Genomic DNA, 20,640 nt, shown 5'->3' with positions numbered 1-20,640 from the left:
TCAAAAGGCACGTTGGTGTGTGAGTTAAATTGTGTGTGGAAATAATCTGACTTGAGTCATTTATCTTCAGAGCAAGATTAAGCTTTCTTGCATCGTATTTTGATGCTGTAAGTGATGAGAGCAGGCACTACCCATGTGTTTTCTTTGGTTTAGCTTGGTTTTGTCAGAACATTGAAGGTATCGAAAAGAAACCAAAGATGTGATGTCTGAATTTTTATGCACCCCTTTGAGAGAAATTTAATAAACCATCCTGGAAATAGGTGATGATGAATATTTTTATTTATTCCACTGCCATAGTAAAACGGATATCATGGCTCTGATTTTTGTTGCAGGTTTTTTTTCTTTTGTTATTTCTGTCGTCGATTTTTCTGATCATTTCTTGGAACATCATCCTGGGACCGGTATGACAAATGAACCGAGAGGAGGCAACAGCTGGATGAAGCCAGGCTAGGTGGACTTGAGAAAAGTAAATATTCCTACAATCTGATAAACTTAGTTCTGATTTCAAAGCCCTGATTGAAGTGTCGTCCTTTTATAGCTCAGGCAGTTAAAATAATGTTTGAAAGACACCGTCATCCTAGTGTTAAACTGGTAAAATTCAAATTCCCACTTTTTGGAACACAGAGGTTCAGCTTAGTAATCACATTTATTGTGATATCCACTTATCAAATAATCTATTTGTTGAATAAATAGACTGTCAGTTACCACACATTAAAATGGAAAGTGTGGTTTTTAATTTTGTATTCCCAATTAAAATCGAAATATTTCTAGTGGGAAATACGCAAATGCGGTTGAAAAAATACACTGACGGCTCTGTGTAATCAGCTGGAAATGTAAGACCTGATAAAGGAAAGGTGATTTAAAAAATGATGGTTGATGATGATGGGTGATGTGTATCTGCTGAGTGATGTCTATATGTTTTAAGTACCGATTTCACAAGCATTGGAAAGGTGTCACATGGTAAATAGTTATTAAAAGGGCCAATTGTTTTTCGAGTGTAAGTCAAGAATCCAGGTTTAGCTCATATCCATGCTCTCTGCTTGCCCGAAACTGCCACCCTCCCCACACTGGACGCTCTGGTAGATGGACGCCATGTCTGCATTGGTTCTGATCTGGTTGGCGAAGTCAGCCATGCTGGGGCTGTTCTCCACCTCGGGCAATGCTAACAGGGCGGCAACAGCGCGCATAGCCGAACGCCGGAGCTCCTCCTGTTTTTCAAACTCCTGTTTCACCGAGCCGGCCTTAACCTGTGGAAAAGTAAGAGATGGGGTGGGGGAGTTAGGTAGAGGTGTGTGTGTGTGTGTGTGTGTGTTACCTTTGAGGTGCATGTAGCTTTAAGTGGTTCCACCAGTCTGTCCAGTCTTTGAAGAACAGCAGTGGGACACAGAGAGGCTAGTCTGGCCAGCATCAAGAAGGTGAGCATCTACACACACAACCAATGTCAGATACAAACAAAGACGCAATCATATACACACATAGACACAGGCACAGAACAAACCCAAAAAGAAACACAGGAGGGTGAATAGGGAGATGGGGGGAAAAGAGAAGGGGATGGGGGGAAGGAAAGAAAAGGAAAGACGAGGTAATTTTTCTATTCAAAGTCACAGAAACAAAGCTATGTGAGTCATGTATATCAGACTGTGTGTGTGTGTGTTTGCGTTTGGTTTCTGTGTTCCTCCACCTACCCTGATGTCATAGTGGTCTTTGAGTCCTTCCTCCACATGGTCCAGGAACACCAGCACGTCCAGCCCGTCCAGACAGCTGTCCAGTAGAGTGTACATGCATTCAAATGCCGCCTTACGTACGTCCAAACCGTCATCCACTGTGTGCTTAAACGGACCCATCTCAACCTGCAACACAAAGGCAAAGCTGTGTAACCGGGTACATAGACAGGTGAATTTTGATTTTTTGATTTTTTTTGAGATACTTTATTGATCACCGTGGGGAAATTATGCTCTGCATTTGACCCATCCTATTATATAGGAGCAGTGGGCAGCCGCAGTGCAGCACCCAGGCCCAACTCGAGTTCTTCTTGCCTTGCCTCGGTCAGGGGCACAGACAGGAGCACTAACCCTAACATGCATGTCTTTTTGATGGTGGGGGAAACCAGAGTACCTGGGGAAAACCCCCCGCAGGCACGGGGAGAACAAGCAAACCCCACACAGAGGATGACCTGGAATGACCCCCAAGGTTGGACAATCCCAGGGGTCGAACCCAGGACCTTCTTGCTGTGAGGCGACCACGCTAACCACTGTGCCACCACGCTGTATTCTGAATATATTCACATAAACACAAATACACAGATGTACAGACCAACGTATGCAAATTAACACACATACCAAAAAAAGCCTGTATTTATCCAATACAGAGTACCAGCTAAAACACACAGTGGCTAATGCAATACTAATTCATGCTTTTTGCTGGATAGAGGGAGGATGGGGGACAGTTTTTATGTTTAACACTATATAACAAAGTAACAAACACAATGGTTAGCCGACAAAAGTTTTGGGGCAGATTTAAAATCAATTTAGTGCAGCTCTGGCGGGGTCTCGTTTGACCAATGACTGTTTAACCATTCAGTGACATCTTCCATTATTTTAGCCAGTCAACCCACCTCTCTGATGAGGTCCTTCCTGATCTGTGTCTCCTTATAGAGGTGAGGCAGCACGGTTGCTAACAGACCACGGATCAGGGATGGCTTATTATGGGCTGCCGAATTGAACATCACCAGTGCGACACGGCGTACATTGATGTCACCATCCTGCAGAGTCTTCAGAAAGTCCCCTGGCAAACAGAGACGACATCATTGTGTGTGTGTGTGTGTGTGTGTGTGTGTGTGTGTGTGTGTGTGTGTGTGTGTGTGTGTGTGTGTGTGTGTGTGTGTGTGTGTATGTGTGTGTGTATTACCTATGCAGTCTTTAAGGAGGGCGTCTATGGGTGCAGGCTGGTCAACAATAGTGAATTTGACAGCTGTTACTACAGTACTGCGTGCCAGAGGAGAGCCTGCAGAAGAAAATATGCTTGGGTTTCACACTACTCAAAGATCCGCATCGGATTTTTATTCAGGGTCAAAGGTCCAGAACTATTGGTGATAACAAAATAATGCTAAATCAATCTATTTCTGACTTTTAAGAAACATACATCATTCAAGTTCAACACAGTCAAGACACTCAAAATACATTCGAGCTTAGTGGGAGAAATGGCATGGCTTGCCTGCAATCCGTTGCTTGAAGCCAGGCACAAAAGGTGTGATTGCCAGCCGGAGGTACCGCTCTACTCTGCCTCTGACTGGCTCTAAGCCCAACAAAAACTCACATACTGGTAGGCTACTCATTACTGTCATTTATGGTCACAGTAGTTTCTCTTCTCGCCTCTGCTCTTCGTGTTTCTACGAGCACGAGACTCAGCTCATCCACACACACACACACACACACACACACACACACACACACACACACACACACACACACACGGAGTGGAGCAGAGGACAGACAGTGAACCAGGCGAAGTGAAGATAGCGTGCGATAAATGCGTCGCACCACCCCCAAAGCAAATATTCCAGTGTAACATAAATGTGTGAACTCGGCAGCAACAACGCACAAATTAGAAAACGTTACACTTCATATCGTATTCATAACATAATGTATGGGCTGGGTCTGTATTGACTAGCTGTTCGGTCCGGATGCCGATCGAGGTCCGGACTTTGAGAAGCCCTGTGCAACATGACAGCAAGGTATTTGGGTTGTCAAATACACATACACAAAAACAAGCAGTGGCATAACACACGCAGGTGACACACCTTCTGACCGACCCATGCCACTTGTTAGGTCTTTGACAGCAAGCTTGTGTACATCCTCCCCACCCCCTAAAATACAACCCCAACAATGTCAACTGCATCATCTTCTTCTTCATCTTCTTCTTCTTTCAGCTTGTTCCCTGTTCCTCAGGGGTCGCCACAGTGGCTGTTATAGTTTCCATTGGTACCCTGTGAGGGCACAGCACCAATGGTGGTCGTATCGTCTAACACACAAAAATGATCACCACATCTTCTCGCACATCTTACCGATATTGAGTTGCTGTTTAAGCCTGGGAAGGAGTTGGGCAGAGTTGACTAAGGTCAGTTTGCCCAGACATTCAGCCACCAGGTTCCTGGTGCCCTCCTCCTGACACTGGCAGTTCTGAAACAGTAAAGCCCATATAGACTCCACATGGGGTGACAGACTACAGGCTGGACAGGCACTGGAGGGATGGATATCAGAGCAAGAGGAGAAGCATGGAAGGGGATCAGGAGATAGGAGGAGAGAGGAAAAGAGGAGGAAAAGGAGGGAAAGGAAAGAAAATGAAAATAGAGTCAATTTAAATGTATTTGTACAGCCCTGAAATCACTGTTATGGTCTCAGAGGACTTTAATTCATATGTAAAGACGGCTGGTTATAATTAAAAAGCTAAGGCTGAATAAATTTGAATTACACAAGCTGTGAGGAGGGGAGAGAATGACAGGAAACACTGGAGAAAGACAAGGTCAAAGAGAGGCGAGCGTAACACACACACACCTGATGACTTCTTTGAGAGAATGCAGAAATAGGTATTGTCTTTTCGGCTGCGAGCTGATTTCCTTCAGCAGGAAGGGCAGGTAGTCATTAAGACTGCCCACCGCCATGCTGCCTAAAGCAGAGGATGCAGCTGCCTTCACCTAAAACAGATGTTAGCCGTTACTGAAAAGGGGAAGCAGCCTCTTTAAATAACAACTTTCCAAATAGTCGGTTTCTTTTTCTGAACTTAATTTGTCTAAGAAAGAGTCTGGCTGAGCACGTGTGCCGTGTCAGCAAACAGGTGCCTGCTGCGCAGTACAGCTAGTCTCTTAAGATTGTTCATACGCAGCTACATCACAGCAAATAGCAGTTAAGTGCCTTGCAAAATGGCATCCTGATGATAACTGTTTGGGGAGAGGGAAGGCCTGACATTTCTCCTAGCCTATAGCCAGCTTTGTGTACTTTCACGGTATCCAGTCATCTCCTGTAAATCTGCCGAATACGAAACGGCATATAAATAAATTGGAATTAAAGAGCCCTGCCACGAGGTGAGAATGTGTTGGCATGTGTGCCCTGCTATGGAGCAATGACTACTTGAGGTTATATTGTGTCCTTCTGTGCAGTGGCTGCTGGGATCTGCCCCAGTCCCCTGCAAACCTAAATTAGATTAAGTACAGAGAATGGATGATGCAACACAATGTAATGCACTAGCAAAGAGCAAAGAGATGACTTATAAATGCTGCAAGGTCATTAACAATATAAGTTAAACTTAATTTTATTGCACAACACCCCTGTTTGTGTGGTGATAGCTGGAACAGCGGCACTGTGGTCATCATGCTGAGGGTCCTTGAGTAAGACACTGAACTGAGACTCTGATACAGCAGCTCGTGACCTTTGACATCTATGACATCTATGAGGTGAGCTTACAGAAAGGCTAATCTCCCTCTCGGAAACAAGTACAGTATCATCCAGCATATTACCTGGGTACCAGAAACACATTCGGATTTTACATCTGATTCTAGTTCCAAGTATTACCTCCTCACTGGTGGAGGAGAATGCCTCCAGGATGACTCCCTGCAACTCCTTACTCCCTCCTAGACTCCCACTCCTCCCCACTTCTCCCAGACACAGCAGGGCCAAAACACGGGCTGGCTCAGGGGACCCAGGGTTTTTCATCTGGAAACAGGGGAGAGGAGAGGAGAGGAGGGGAGGAAGGTACAGGAAAGGAAGGTAGGAGGACGGCAGGGGAGTATGGAATGGAATTTTTTCACAGTTTGAATAATGAAAGTGAGGATAAAACAGTGCGTACTATAGCACAATATAGGTATGGTGTTATATAGTATAGTAGACTAGAATGAATAGTATTATAGAATTTTAGAATAGTAGAATAGAATTTTACAGTATAGTATAGCATAGCAGAGTACAGTGGAGTGGAGTGCTGTGTTGCTCTAGCAGTGTGTTCACACATTCAGCCGCACGCATTCAATGAAACTCTCTCTGGGTTTTACTGACTCCTGTCCCTCTCTCACCAGAAGCACTCATTGAAAATGATGACAAACAAATTCAGCAGCTTCTGAGAAAAGCAGAAGATTACGTGTGTGTGTGTGAATTAATTGTAAAGCGCTTTGAGTGGCTGTTGCAGCTAGAAAAGTGCTATATAAAATGCAACTTGAGTGACTGATTTAGATAGATACTTTATTTTCCTACAAGAGGATACAACAGAGCTTTGCATACAGTTGCGATGACCCCTGCTGGTAGGCAGCAATGTCTGCGTGTTAACTGGTAGATTAATTGTGGGATGGTTTAATCAGTGCCTTCTGGGGAAACCTGGGTCAAGTGTTCCCAGATTACAAATTTAGGCCCTCTCTCTCTCTCTCTCTCTCTCTCTCTCTCTCTCTCTCTCTCTCTCTCTCTCTCTCTCTCTCTCTCTCTCTCTCTCTCTCTCTCAATTCAATTCAATTCAATATGTGCTTTACTGGCATGACATACGTGTACATATTGCCAAAGCATGTAAAACAACAACAACACAATACAACAATGATTATAATAATAACAGCAACAACAACAATGATTATGATACTAAACAACAACAGTAGCACATTGGGTGCCGTCACCCACTGTCTCTCAGGTTGTGGCAGGAAAATATAAATCTTGCTGCAATGCTCATCGCTGGCCCCCCTCCCAGGACCACCCGCAGCTTACCTGAGTCTTCCATTTCCTGGTACTCTGTAATCACATGTTCCAGTTCCTTGACAAAAGCCCAGCGCTGTTTTTCAAATTTTTCACATTTAAGGAGGAAGGGCACCTCTGTCTCCACCTCATCTGTCATGCACTGACCACATGTTCGTTGCTCTTTTGGCAACCACATCTTTTTGTGTCTCCCCTTTTCAATGGCTAGACTGTGGTCACTGAGCCTGTATTTGGTGAGGATCTGTCGCTGCTTCCTGTCTCTGACAGTTAAGAGGTATTCTTCCAAAGCACAGTTTGTTTTTAGGGCCCGATAGACTTCTAGTTTGTTTTGAGTTTTGATTTCAGCGTTTTATAGCCTGATTTATCCTCATGTTTGTTTGGAATGTAGTGCTGGCCTGAGGTTGGTTGGTCTTAGTATTAGTAAAGGGTTAGTGAGCCTCAGAGCCAGCTGCTTCAGGGGACTCTTTTCAGGGTTCAGTTCTTGGGTTCTCTCTCTCTCTCTCTCTCTCTCTCTCTCTCTCTCTCTCTCTCTCTCTCTCTCTCTCTCTCTCTCTCTCTCTCTCTCTCTCTCTCTCTCTCTCTCTCTCTCTCTCTCTCTCTCAATAGGCACCCTCTTTGATGATGTGGCAGACTTAGTTTCTCCTTGGTTCCCCTTCACTTATTTTATGCATTCTACCACATTAACACACCATGCTTACCCTCCATGTGACAACCTGGCTTTCGGGCCATGACAAATATGCGAGACACATTGTTTCCATGATTAAACCATTCATCCATCCATTATCCAAACCACTTATCCTGCTCTCAGGGTGGCGGGGATGCTTGAGCCTATCCCAGCAGTCATTGGGCGGCAGGCAGGGAGACACCCTGTACAGGCCACCAGGCCATCACACAAGGCCGACACACACGCACACATTTATACCTAAAGGCAATTTAGTGTGTCCGATTCACCTGACCTACATGTCTTTGGACTGTGGGAGGAAACCGAAGCTCCCAGACAAAACCCACGCAGACACGCGGAGAACATGCAAACTCCACACAGAGGACGACCCAGGACACCCCCCAAGGTTGGACTACCCCGGGGCTCAAAACCAGAGCCTTCTTGCTGTGAGGCGACCGTGATATTTTACCAAAACGTTTCTTTCTTTCTTTAATTACCCCACATCTTTTTGGGTGGCACTTGTGTTTGTACAGCACTATGGACCCTTAAATACTCAAGAAGTTCTTTGCCTCCTTAAACCTCAGTGTGGACATTTCTTTTGTTTGTCCATCAGTGTGCGGGTATTTTTCTATATCTCATCTTACATGCATTCAGCTCAGCATCTGTTTAAAGACCTAGTCTTTTTGGACTGTTTGACAAGAGTGCGAACTATTTTCCTATTCTGTGGTATGTGTGTAAAATTAATGTGTTTTCCATACCACGTTTGACGGCATTGAGGGTGGTGGTCAGGTAGTTAAATATGTATTTGCACATTTGCGACTGGAAAACACATTAAATTGGTGAAATATGTATCCCCAAACCAAGCTTTGTGGTGTGTGAAGAGTATAAATCAGCAGTGCGTTAATTTTTAAAAAAAAATTACATTTCCTTTATTAAACCCCTTGGGGAAGTTTCGTTAACTGCAAATGAACCCATCCTAGCTGTGATCTGTGTAGCTAGGAGCAGTGGGCTGCTGTCTTCATGCTGCGCCCGAGGACCAACTCCAGTTGTTTTCCCATTGCCTTGCTCAGGGGCACAGACAGGAGTGTAAACCCTAACATGCATGTTTGTTTTGATAGTGGGGGAAACCGGAGCACCCGGAGAAAACCCACCGCAGACACGGGGAGAACATGCAAACTCCACAGAGGACGACCTGGGATGACCCCCAAGTTTGGACAACCCCAGGGTTCGAACCCAGGCCCTTCTTGCTGTGAGGTGACAACACTAACCACTGGACCACCATGCCATCAGAGTGTTTAGTAGGCAGATTGGTTGAATATCAATGAATATCCAAAAGAAGGTTAACTTTATGGCAGTATGGCAGACTTAGTTTCTCCTTGGCTCTCCTTCACTTATTTTATGCATTCTACAACATTCACACACAGTTCTTACTCTCCACGCACACCCAACATCACTGACCCTACTGACATTTACATCCCATGTTTTGTGATCTTTTGTTATACTGACATTTCAGTTACTTTTGTGAAATAAATTACTTGGTTTAATCTTTGAAACGATGTGTCTTATATTTGTCATCGCCCAAGAGCCAGGTTGTGACACAGTGAATACATGTACACATACTATACATACCTCACGACATGCATAGAGAACGGGAAGACAGCAAGATATTAACACAAGAGTTTAGAGGTTGAGAGAGTTAAGAACTTCAATGGCAGACAGAAAAAAACTGCCTTTAAAGCAGGCCATCTCCAGGTGAGGGACCTGTACCTGAGACCAGATGGAAGCCATGTGAAGAATGGGTTAAGGGGTTGAGTGAGCTCTTGGGTTATGGTTGGTGCTCTGCATATCATGGGTTTGCTTACACTACATTGCAGTTGCTCACATACAGTCAACACAAACATGCACACACAATGAACCCACCTCCTGCATAAGTCCAGCCACCATGCCCGGTGTTTCTTTGGGGCATGCGGCAGACAGTGCAGCCACACAGCGGGCCACAGAGTGGTAGGACTGCCTGTGTATGGCAGGGCTCTCTGGATGGGCCTTAGCACTGTGGAAGGGCCCTGTTAGGAACTTCAACAACTGGCTAAAGACAGAGGAAGAGAAGAGCAATGGGATGGAGAAGAGGGGAGCGCAACAAGAAACACAATGGGGGAGCAAAAAGCAGAGGAGGGAAGAAGTCATCCCAGGAAGAATAGAAGTAGAGATCCAAATAAAGGACGGGGAAAGCAATGGAAGAAAAAGAGAACCATAATTAAAAAAAAGGCTTTTTTAAAAATGTATTGAGCTGATTTTATATAATCAAACACACACCTAAACTCTTACTAAGGTCCAGAAAACCGCTTTAATGGGGGATCTTATTCCCAGATTTTTTTTTTAAACTTTGGGGACTTTTGAGTCAAGTGATAATGAAAAATCTGAATCACTTATCAATGAATATAAAGACAGTCACAGACAGGCACATATCCTCACCTATAGCCCAGGTTACTGGTTTTGGACAGAACCAACACCTGCAGAAACTCTAATATGGCTGCCAGTGCACCCCCTTGGAGCAGTGGAGAATGGACTAGTCTGAATATCCCCGGTAACAAAGATGATGTGATCTTAGCCAGGGAGGAAGGGCAAGCTTTGGCAATGCATGTCAGCAAGGTTATGGATACCTAGAGGCAAAAAATAACAAACATAATATATTTAATAAAAAATATATTATTATAATAATCAATCAATCAATCAACCAATCAAGTTGCATTTGAATTTTCATCACCATGAAAATTGTAAAAAAAAAGCAAAATCTTTTAAAATAAAATAAAATTTCAAAATTTCAAAAAAAATCTCGTCTCTCATTTCAATCCTATACACTTCTACCCCATTTCTATCTCTCTCCCCTCATCCCTCTTTCCCTAACCCACCTGTGATACGTGCATGTCACTCTCATCCACCAGGGAGGGCAGTTCAGCCAGAACGGGCTCCAGCGCAGCAGGTTTGATATTGGAGGCATGGTGGCTGACCAGGGCTGTGAGGCATTCAAGTGTGCCAAGCTTCAGCGCCCGCTGGTTTTTCCTCAAGAAGGACCCCAACACAGGCAAAGCCTCGGGCAGGATGGAAGACAAGTTAATCTGAAAAGCAAAAAGAAAGCAAGTTAGCAGAGAGATGGAGAGGAAGAGAGAAGGCTAACTATGTTTCAGTAACTATAACCATTTTGTTGTGTTACTTCAGTGGTAATTTTGTGGACAAATACAACTTAGGACAGAGACAGATGGAAAAATGGAGAAGATGAAAGAGGGACAGATTAAAAATGGAGATATATTTCCTCGAAGGCAATTAGTGTTTGAAATAAATGCATATGACTAACTATGCAGAATGGACACATTCTACATGTTGTCCTTAGATGAGATGATGCTCGGTGGATTCGCAATATGGACTTGGTGTCTCCAAATTATTCTGTGAAAATATGTGTAATTTAACGGCTTAACATTTTTGACTGACATATGTCTTGCAAAAACTAAAAAATAAGTTTAGTGTGCTGGATTTATCATATGCCGAGAGCCTTACCAAAGTCCAACTGAAGTTAGACATGAGACATTTATAATATGTTTAGGAGAAAATTAAGACTTTAAGTTATTAATTACGTTTAATTTTTAGTCCTCTTGGGGAAATTCACTTACTACAAATCAACCCATCCTGGCTGTGATCTGAGAAGCTAGGAGCAGTGGGCTGCTGCCTTCATGCTGAACCCAGGGACCAACTCCAATTATTTTCCCTTTGCCTTGGTCAGGGGCACAGACAGGAGTATAAATCCTAATATGCATGTTTCTTTTGATGGTGGGGGAAACCAGAGCACCTACAGAAAACCCACCACAGAGACAGGAGAACATGCAAACTCCACACAAAGGACAACCCCTGAGGTTGGAAAACCCCAGGGTTCGAACCCAGGACCTTCTTGCTGTGAGGCAACATCACTAACCACTGGGCCACCATACCACCCAAACAAGCTTGTAGAGTACATTGTATAAACCAAAAGCAGAACCAGGTTTGGGTTAAGAGAAACATTTTATTATCAAAATCAAAATGATGTCATATCACTAGTCAACGGGTATGGTTTGTCTTCAACTTTTAAATACTTCATGCTCCTGCTTTTTTTGCAGGTCTTTGGGTGAAAGATACTTTTAACCTCAGTGTTAAAAGTGATAGTCACCATATCTGTATGGCTAAAAAGAGTTCAAATGATTTCATTCAGGAAAAAGAACTTTGAAAACTGTTTTTATAAAGTACCTTTAAGGGTGAGGATGAGATGAGTGTTACCGTCCTAACTGCTGTCAGTCTGGTAATCTCATTCTTCAGCCTTTCCAGGAGGATTGCCAAAACACCTGATAGCTCAGCCCCCAAATGGTCACCAAGGTGACACACCATGTGACCCATACAAGAAATAGCCCTTTCTTTCACTTCCTGGTCAATGTCTGTGGCCTTCAGCCTCTTCAAGGTTGCAGAAAATACCTACGGAGTGAAGGTTTAAAGGCTTATTTTTAATAAATGACGATAAACAATTTCTGTTCTTATCAGAAAACAATTGAACTCAGTTCTTAATATCCAACCAGTAAAGAGGGGATCACAGGGAATTATAAGTTAATTACTTTAAGTTGAATTAAAGACAAAGAGAAGGGTAAAACCATCTCTGATTGATCACATCAAGTTAAAAAAACGTTATGTATAGGGAACAGCTGAATCTTCAAGCAGAAAATAACCAGAGAAGAAAGGACAGAGGAGATCAAGACAGACTTCAAACAGAACAGAATAAAACTGAACAGATCAGGACGGGCTTTAAAAGTCATGCATAAGCAGAACAAAACTTCTGAGTCAAACCAGCCAAAATCAAACTAGTCAAAGCCAACAGAGCATTACGTCTTTTATGAAGGGTTTGGGGTTAAATCCTCCTGCTGTGGGGGGCTGATCCAGTGGTCTCATCACCTTCACCAGCTGCTGGGTGACCAGCAGAGCCTCTGAGCTGGTTTTGTAAAAGCTGTCATCCACACACCCCACCAGAGGGGGCACCAGCACCTACATGGCAGAGAGCAATGAAGAAGAGAGGAACCGTTTCACTTTTACATGAAATGGCATGAAAGCGTCTGACAGCTGAGCAGTTCAAATGCTTTTTTTGGCAGCTGTAAAAGGTTTGACCAAGGTATATATGTATTGTTTTGACTTTAAAAACCCAACAGTCCTATTGTTTGAGTTGTCATGATTTATAATCAGAAAACATTATCAAATAAGTTATTTATGACATACCCTTAAAATATTTTTTTGTGCACATACCCTCATTTGATGTCACCTCATGCATTAAAACTGGCACAATAAAAGGAATAATGTCCTTGAAACAGAAAGAGGCGGTAGTGAACCTGTATGTGTGGCTGAAAGGCTTGGGGAGGATGGGAGAGAAGGAGGATATTGAGGAAGGAAAGTGCTTCAATCCTCATAGTGGAGGAAGTGGCCTTGTCTGTCAGGGAGAAGACAATGCCTGGAGGGAGGAAAAGGGGAGGAAAGCAGAAAGAAAGAAAGAAAGAAAGAAAGAAAGAAAGAAAGAAAGAAAGAAAGAAAGAAAGAAAGAAAGAAAAATAGGATGGGAGTGGGAAAGACAGGGAGAAGAGAGCAAGTGTGTGGAAGAAAACATTAGATAAACAGAGTTGAAAACATAGAGAGTTGTTGTTGCTGTTGTTGTTGTTCAAATGTGTGTGTGTGTGTGTGTAGTATTGCAGTATTACAGTACCAGGTATTAAGGCAGGGATGTGATGCTCCAGGGCTCCAGGTACTGTATGGGCCAGTTCACTGAGAAGACAGAAACAGCCCTGTCTTGATTTGATACTCTTCTCCTTCAGCTGCCTGTGGAGAGACTTCACTATCACGGGTACCTGGAGAGAGATCAGACACACATGATAAGGTACTTTGATAGTAAGATCAATCCAGCCATTTCATTTAACCCCTTCACTTGTGCATGTCACAGCATACTTTGGGCAGAGGGGAGGAAGACACCGTTGACTCGTCAACTGCCAAGACCGACACACAGACAAATCAATCACACTCCTGTTCATACGGGCTATGTACAGTCTCCAGTTTCCCTGACATGTACATCTTTGGACAGCAGGAAAAACTGCAGGGTGTGGCATTAACCCCCACCAACACAGAGAACACCAACTTTCTTTGATAACTTTTTGTATGGTAACAAAAGTATCTATGGATCTATATTCTACAAATCTATAGTTTTCTTTTTTCCCCAAGCACCAGTAAGAAATGTGTTGGGCCAAAAACAGAGCATCTGAAATCATGTCCCGAGACTTTTGCAACCATGTGTGCTCCTACTGACCTAGGATAATCCATCCATCCATCCATTATCCAAACCGCTTACCCTGCTCTAAGGGTCGCGGGGATGTTTGAGCCTATCCCAGCAGTCATTGGGCGGCAGATGGGGAGACACCCTGGACAGGCCGCCAGGCAATCACAGGGCTGACACACACACACACAGACACACACACACACACACACACACACACACACACACAGTCACACCTAGGGACAATTTAACATGACCGATTCACGTGACCTACATGTCTTTGGACAGTGGGAGGAAAACGGAGCACCCGATGGAAACTCATGCAGACACGGGGAGAACATGCAAACTCCACACAGAGGACAACCTGGGATGACTCCCAAGGTTGGACTACCCCGGGGCTCGAACCCAGGACCTTCTTGCTGTGAGGCGACTGTGCTAACCACTGCGCTACTGTGCCACTGACCTAGGACCAAATCTCACTAAAACTGCATAACTACTCAACTACTCTGTCTCCCCCACTACTCACCCCGTCTCAATAAAGGCTTAGAATATTTAAGATACGTTCATTATGTTAAACTCCAAGAGATCACCAGAGTTTTCTGGAAATCATAATCTCCACCTGTTTCTTTAGCATAGCGACTGCTGGTTCCTCTTCCCTAGTCACCCCCTTGTCCACTCTGGCCGCCATAAGGATCTGGTGAGTTGACCCTGCCCGCGTCTGCCTCAGCAGCATCACAAACGCTGCAAAGATGTCTGCCCGTACGTTCTCCTCACGCTCCTTGAATCGGGCCAGGAGGGCGGGGCAGGCAGAGGAGTAAAAAGAGAGGAGGAGGTCCCTGCGTGTGGCGATCAGCGCCTCCAGACATTTGACAGCAGAGCGGCGAACCTTCCAGCTCATGTCGTCATCATCGCTGTACTCATCATCTGATTCTGGGGTAAATTATTTTAGACAAATTGAAAGTTAAAACACAGCATGATCGCCGTTATATGGCCTCAGACTAAACCCTTTCTCTCAACTATATCTCCTGTTTCTGCATTGTCCTGTGTAAAAAAGCAAAAATCACACACCCACCCCAATTAATAACACTTTTTAATCTTTTTTTCACCCCCTTTTTTCTCCCCAGTTGTACCCTGCCAATTACCCCACTCTTCCGAGCCATCCCGGTCGCTGCTCCATCCCCTCTGCCAATCCGGGGAGGGCTGAAGACTACCACATGCCTCCTCCGATACATGTGGCGTCACCAGCCGCTTCTTTTCACTTGACAGTGAGGAGTTTTGCCAGGGGGATGTAGCGCGTGAGAGGATCACACTATTCCCCCCAGTTCCCCCTCCTCCCTGAACAGGTGCCCCGACCAACCAGAGGAGGCGCTAGAGCAACGATCAGGACACATATCCACATCCAACTTCCCACCCGCAGACACGGCCAATTGTGTCTGTAAGGACACCTGACCTAGCCAGAGGTAACACAGGGATTCAAACCGGCGAACCCTGTGTTGGCAGGCAACGGAATAGACCGCTATGCAATCCGGATGCCCCAACACTTTGTTTAATCTTTAAAAACCAACAAACATGTGGTATCATATACTTTGATTAATATGATGCATATCTGTACATATTAACATACATCAATATCAATATGTGGTATCTGTGAATACTGTATATTAAAGTTTTATTAGCTGGACATTTTTCCTACCTGTGAACTTGTTACATTTGGTTTTTGAACTATGTAAAGAGGAAATGTTTAAGGAACTTTAAATACACATACTTAGATATTTTACTTTATAATGTCGAGAGCATTGTATGCGTTTTACACATTGCCTAATCCTGTCTAATTCTTTATACATTTTCCTTGCAAATTTAATCAGATAAAACAAGTTTTGATTCTTAGTCTGGTGTGTAGGGGAAGAATAGAGCCAAATATTTGAAGTTCGAGACTAGAAGGCCACTGGTTTACATACATGTATTATGTCCGTCTTGGGAGAGAGAGCCCTCCTCTGTTGCTCTCCCAAGGTTTCTTCCTATTTTTTCTCCTTGTTAAAGGTTTTTTTTTAGGGAGTTGTTCCTTATCCGCTGTGAGGGTCTAAAGACAGGATGTCCTTGAGACAAATTTGTAATTTTGATATTGGGCTATACAAATAGAATTGACTTGACTATTATAGTAAATATATTACACTATATATAGACTTCACTCATGAGATTTGAATAGAAAACTTAACAATGAATGAGCAGCCCCCTCAACCCAACTCTATAGCAACTACTGTTGAGGTGCCCTTGAGAAAGGCACTTAATCCCATATAGCTCTCCAGATAGACTGATAAACTAATCCCTAAAGCTGTCATCGCTCTCCCTCATGTACTAAAGCACATAAACACACACACCTTGGTCTAACCCATCCTCTATGTCCATGCCATCATCATCCTCCTCGTCATCAACGTCATAGTTATAGTTGGGGTCAAAGGTCATGAAGTTAAGACACAGCTTTAGCACTGTATTAACATGGGGTGACATCTCCTTTGGGCATCTGTCAACATGAAGTTATTGAACAAGGCTGAGATAGAACATTGGAGAGACAGCAAGTATAGTAAAAGAAAGTATGACTATGAAAAGGTGAGAAAGAGTGAGAAACTGAACTATTGCGAACAAGAGAGAAAGTCCGTGTTGTTCGTCTGTGAGAGGGTGCGAGAAAGTCAAAGACAGAGAATAGTTGTGTGTGTACAACTTTCTATCTATATGTACGTATTTACCTGCGTATAAAGGCTTCGAAGGCCTGGAAGCAGTGTTCTCTCAGTTCATCATCCTCCACACCAGTGAACTTCACCACCATGAGAATCAGCTTCTCTAAGTGCTCCCCTGTGGGAGACACACAAACACACACACACACACACACACACCCACACACACCCACACACACACACACAAAGTACGTGTTCAGTGAATCTATACCTGAATCGAAATTGTCCACATAAAACATGTACCACCTGTCTGTGTACTGCAAGAAAAACGAAGAGAGCCACTTTATTTTTTCATTGTACAGTTACAATGACATTTGTTTCCTGCATTGAACCCATCCTATTGTATAGCAGCAGTGGGCAGTTGTAGCTCCCGGGGACCAACTCCAGTTCTTCTTTCCATTGCCTTGCTCAGGGACACAGACAGGGGTATTAACCCTAATATGCATGTCTTTTTGATGGTGGGAGGAAACCGGAGCACCTGGAGGACAACCACACAAACACGGGGAGAACATGCAAACTCCACACAGAAAGGACCTGGGACAGCCTGGGGTTCGAACCCAGGACCTTCTTGATGTGAGGCAACAGTGCTAACCACTGGGCCACCATGACACGTGCATGTTTAAACAAATGTTGCATCATTTTACTTATATTGTTACTTGTACTGTTAACCATTATTGCTACTTATATTGTTTAGTTATACTGGTTGACTCAGATCTGCATAATGATCAGTTATACTTGCATATTAACCCCCCCCCCCATGAAACTGTTTGTTCATAATGGCAAAATAAAAGTGTGAATACTGTTAAGCAGATATCTAAATATGTAAGCATGCATTAAATCTAACATAAAAATCTCACCGACTCGAGACCCTCCTTGGCGGCTGACGGTTGCTAGACACTGGATGTATGTTCGGGTCAATGAAGTGGGAGGGCCCTTGGCCAGCTCAACCAATAGGTGTTCAGTAAGCTGGGAGAAGAGGGCGGGGCTACAGCAAGGTACCAGGTGACCAAGAGCCAAGATGGAGCGCTTCCTAACTGCCATTCTGGGGCTTGTCAGCTGAGAGGACATATGAAAACGTATTGAAAAGGAAGCGTGAATGCATTATTCATTATGTACTTGTTTCTTTATGCATGTGTTGCTATTTTGGTTAGATGCATCTTAAAAGGAGGCTGTGTCATGAGACATGTTGTATGTCAAGAAATCAACATGTGCTGTCATACGACACATCATATGTGGAGATCTTGGAGAGCCTTGTGTTTCCATTTGCCTGTGCGTCTGAGGAAAGTGATACTTATGTTGACTCTTGCTAGGATTAGTTCTCCCTATTGCATGCAGGAGTGTGAGTATAGGTTGATTATCTTTACACATCGCCGGGCTAAACATGTAAGACTTCTTTGTTTTGCTGAACTATAAAGACACTGAGTGCCTCTCTCCTCGGTGAGAGACGGCTCCCTTTCACTTCCGTGTGGCGTTGTTTCTCTTCAATGTGTTGTATACAATATATTTTAGTCCTCAACCCGTCAATGTTTTGTGTGTTATTTCATGAGTCTTGGGTGTTTGCAGGCAATTTCCATGACAATATTCACAGGTAACCCTACAACTAATACTACTCATATTGCAGACACTTACACTAACACTAAATCTGACAACAGTGGCTGTAAATCTGACAGTCAACAACTCGTAAATACATCCTGCATGCATGCTCTTTGAACACGACTTTGAATGAATAAATCTATAAACAGCAGTCACCTGTAAATAAGCGAGTCAGTTTTTAGCTCATAAGAACTTCTAAGATTAATCTAAAGACAGTGTATTTTTCATCTTATCCTATTGTATTTGTGTGGATTCTGTTTTCTGGGCTTTGCCACAATTCTCAACAGCTATGTTAAACAAATTGCAGTTTTGCTGATCTCCTTGTGAGTAATAAAACTTATATTATCTCATCCCTACCACTACAACTACCTGAATTACACTAATAAAAATACCACTTTTACTACCAATATAACCATCACTACAAATAATACCAATACCGCTACTACTACAAAAAGAAGCATAAAAAATTTCAAAAATGAGGTAAACACATTGTTTACTGATTCATAGACAAATAGGTAAAAAGTCTGTTACCTGTGGTAGCAGGCTGGAGAGAAGAGAGCCATGGAAACTGACCAGTGCCCCGCTCAGCCTGGAAATTAGATAAAATGAAATAAAATAAAAAAGAAATTGATCTTAAATAACAAAAAAAAAAATGTCTGATTTCTTCTTTACACAGTCATAATCAGGAAACAATATACAAAACTTAATAAGAGTTGCTACCTGAAGCTGGTTTTACAATTTAGGCATTGACAGGACCATTTAATGGTCTTAGAGAATAGATTTGTTGGTGTACATTTATATGTGCATTTGCTGTCACTCAATGCTTCACCAGAATGAATGAGCAGAATATCGATTCGATAGTAAATGGAGTGCAATTTGAGCACTGGGTGGAGGAAGCAGCTCATTGGCTCATCTGGCCAATGGTGATTACCTGCCCAGTAAACTTTATTCCCTTGATATGAATATATGTTTGTTTCGGGGGGGGTCGTCATAGCATCACACTTGGTTTTCAACCTGCCTTTGTGTTCTAAGATCTTTTTTGAATAATTGTACAACTACTACACAGGGTTTTCACTCTGCTTTAAAAAAAAAGGAGGAACTTCTCCATGAAAATGCAAATCTCAAAATTTGCATAATGGCAATCAGCCACTCTTACCTTCCCAACATGTCCGATAGAATGTCAAGGGCTTCCAACTGAACTGACACGTCTTCCTGTTTACCCATTGCACCAATCAACTGACAGGTAATCTTCTTACACACACTGGCTGTCAGTGTCAAACCTGAAACCTCAAACAAATACAGAATAACCAAGAAAAAAAAATAATGTGAAGAAAAAAAATGGTAACCCAAAACAGCACTTACGGAAACAAAACACCAGAGAAACAGCAATCACACACACATTAATACAGAGAATCAATTCCCTTCGCCTCTACATGACAAAGGCTTGAGGGAGGTGACACTCCTATCCTGGCACAGCACTGTGGTGGCTCTATCTCAGCTCTTACCTGAAGACGATGGTGGCAACTCAGCTATGACAGTCTTGAGTCCCATGCTGGAGATGTCTCTCAACTGCTCCTTGTCTGACAACATGTTGGAACACAATGTGTCAACCATCGTCTCCACCTGGTACTCCTTCACCTTGCTTACCAGAGGGGCCAGGCTGCAAAACAAACACAATTGTTGTTGAATATAAACAAGTTAAATTACAAACAGTAAGGTTTTAAATGTTTTGGTTACTACATATATCGGACACCACAGATCCTTGTTCTCATTTCTGTGTCCACGAGTGTGTGTGTGTGTGTGTGTGTGTGTGTGTGTGTGTGTGTGTGTGTGTGTGTGTGTGTGTGTGTGTGTGTGTGTGTGTGTGTGTGTGTGTGTGTGTGTGTGTGTGTGTATTTTACCATTTGACAGCTAGGTTCTGCACCTCTCCATTCTTGTCCTCCAGTAGTTTGAGGAGCATGGACACCACCTTCCTCTCACTGTCCTCGTCCAACTTGATGCTGTCCTTCTGCAACTCCAACATAAGATCATTTGTAGCCATGAACCTAGATGTACACATATAAGTGTGTGTGAACACAGACAGAGGAAGGCAGAAAGACGTCATTCTTATAAGATATCGCTGAAGAGACACTGTCTCTGAACTGTCAGCCTCCCAGACACACGGTGAGTAAAACATGGTTAATGCCTCAATGTTTGTGATGGTCTCTGACAGTGATCTGACACATTATATAACATTGTTGAAAAAGTTGCTTTGTGTCATGGTGGATTAGGATTAGACATTCACTATTGGAAGTCAATGTGTCATGATAGCCAAAAAGTGTCATCTCACTGTCATGCACAGAAGTTGCTCACTAGTATCTTACCTAAAATCTTTATCAGTTGATGTCATTTTCTCCAACAAATTGGAGACGTGGTAAGATACATTCGACATCTTGGAAGTACTATAGCTGTCTGTGCCAATTCCAGGGTTTCTTTCTCTCTGTACAAACAAGAGAAGTGCAGGAGATTTAGCCGGACAACATGGCGAGACAGGCGAGGATAGCGAGAAACTCCGTTGCTGGTCTAGTAACAAACTAGTGGGGAATTTGACACTTAGTGGGCAAGACAAAA

The 20,640-nt window shown here is 43.3% G+C and overlaps 1 protein-coding gene across 1 annotated transcript; it reads right to left on the bottom strand.

The window, feature by feature from the left end:
* Positions 1–257: 257 nt before the first annotated feature.
* On the bottom strand, positions 258–20,461 carry cand2 (cullin-associated and neddylation-dissociated 2 (putative)). The gene is given in 24 exon segments (XM_056274228.1): positions 258–1,247; positions 1,316–1,423; positions 1,686–1,850; positions 2,615–2,784; positions 2,908–3,003; positions 4,064–4,239; positions 4,554–4,693; positions 5,568–5,708; positions 9,304–9,469; positions 9,856–10,043; positions 10,293–10,499; positions 11,656–11,877; positions 12,283–12,438; positions 12,777–12,895; positions 13,145–13,286; positions 14,325–14,635; positions 16,078–16,226; positions 16,450–16,555; positions 17,295–17,493; positions 18,562–18,619; positions 19,187–19,310; positions 19,536–19,690; positions 19,932–20,075; positions 20,394–20,461. Coding segments are annotated over 24 exon segments (3,741 nt in total). The 3' UTR covers positions 258–1,016.
* Between the last annotated feature and the right edge of the window lie 179 nt (positions 20,462–20,640).

The sequence above is a fragment of the Lampris incognitus genome, chromosome 2 (genome assembly GCF_029633865.1).
Source record: "Lampris incognitus isolate fLamInc1 chromosome 2, fLamInc1.hap2, whole genome shotgun sequence".
NCBI lineage: Eukaryota > Metazoa > Chordata > Actinopteri > Lampriformes > Lampridae > Lampris > Lampris incognitus.
Note: the sequence above shows the minus strand (reverse complement) of the source record. Positions and strands in the feature narration are given on the sequence as shown.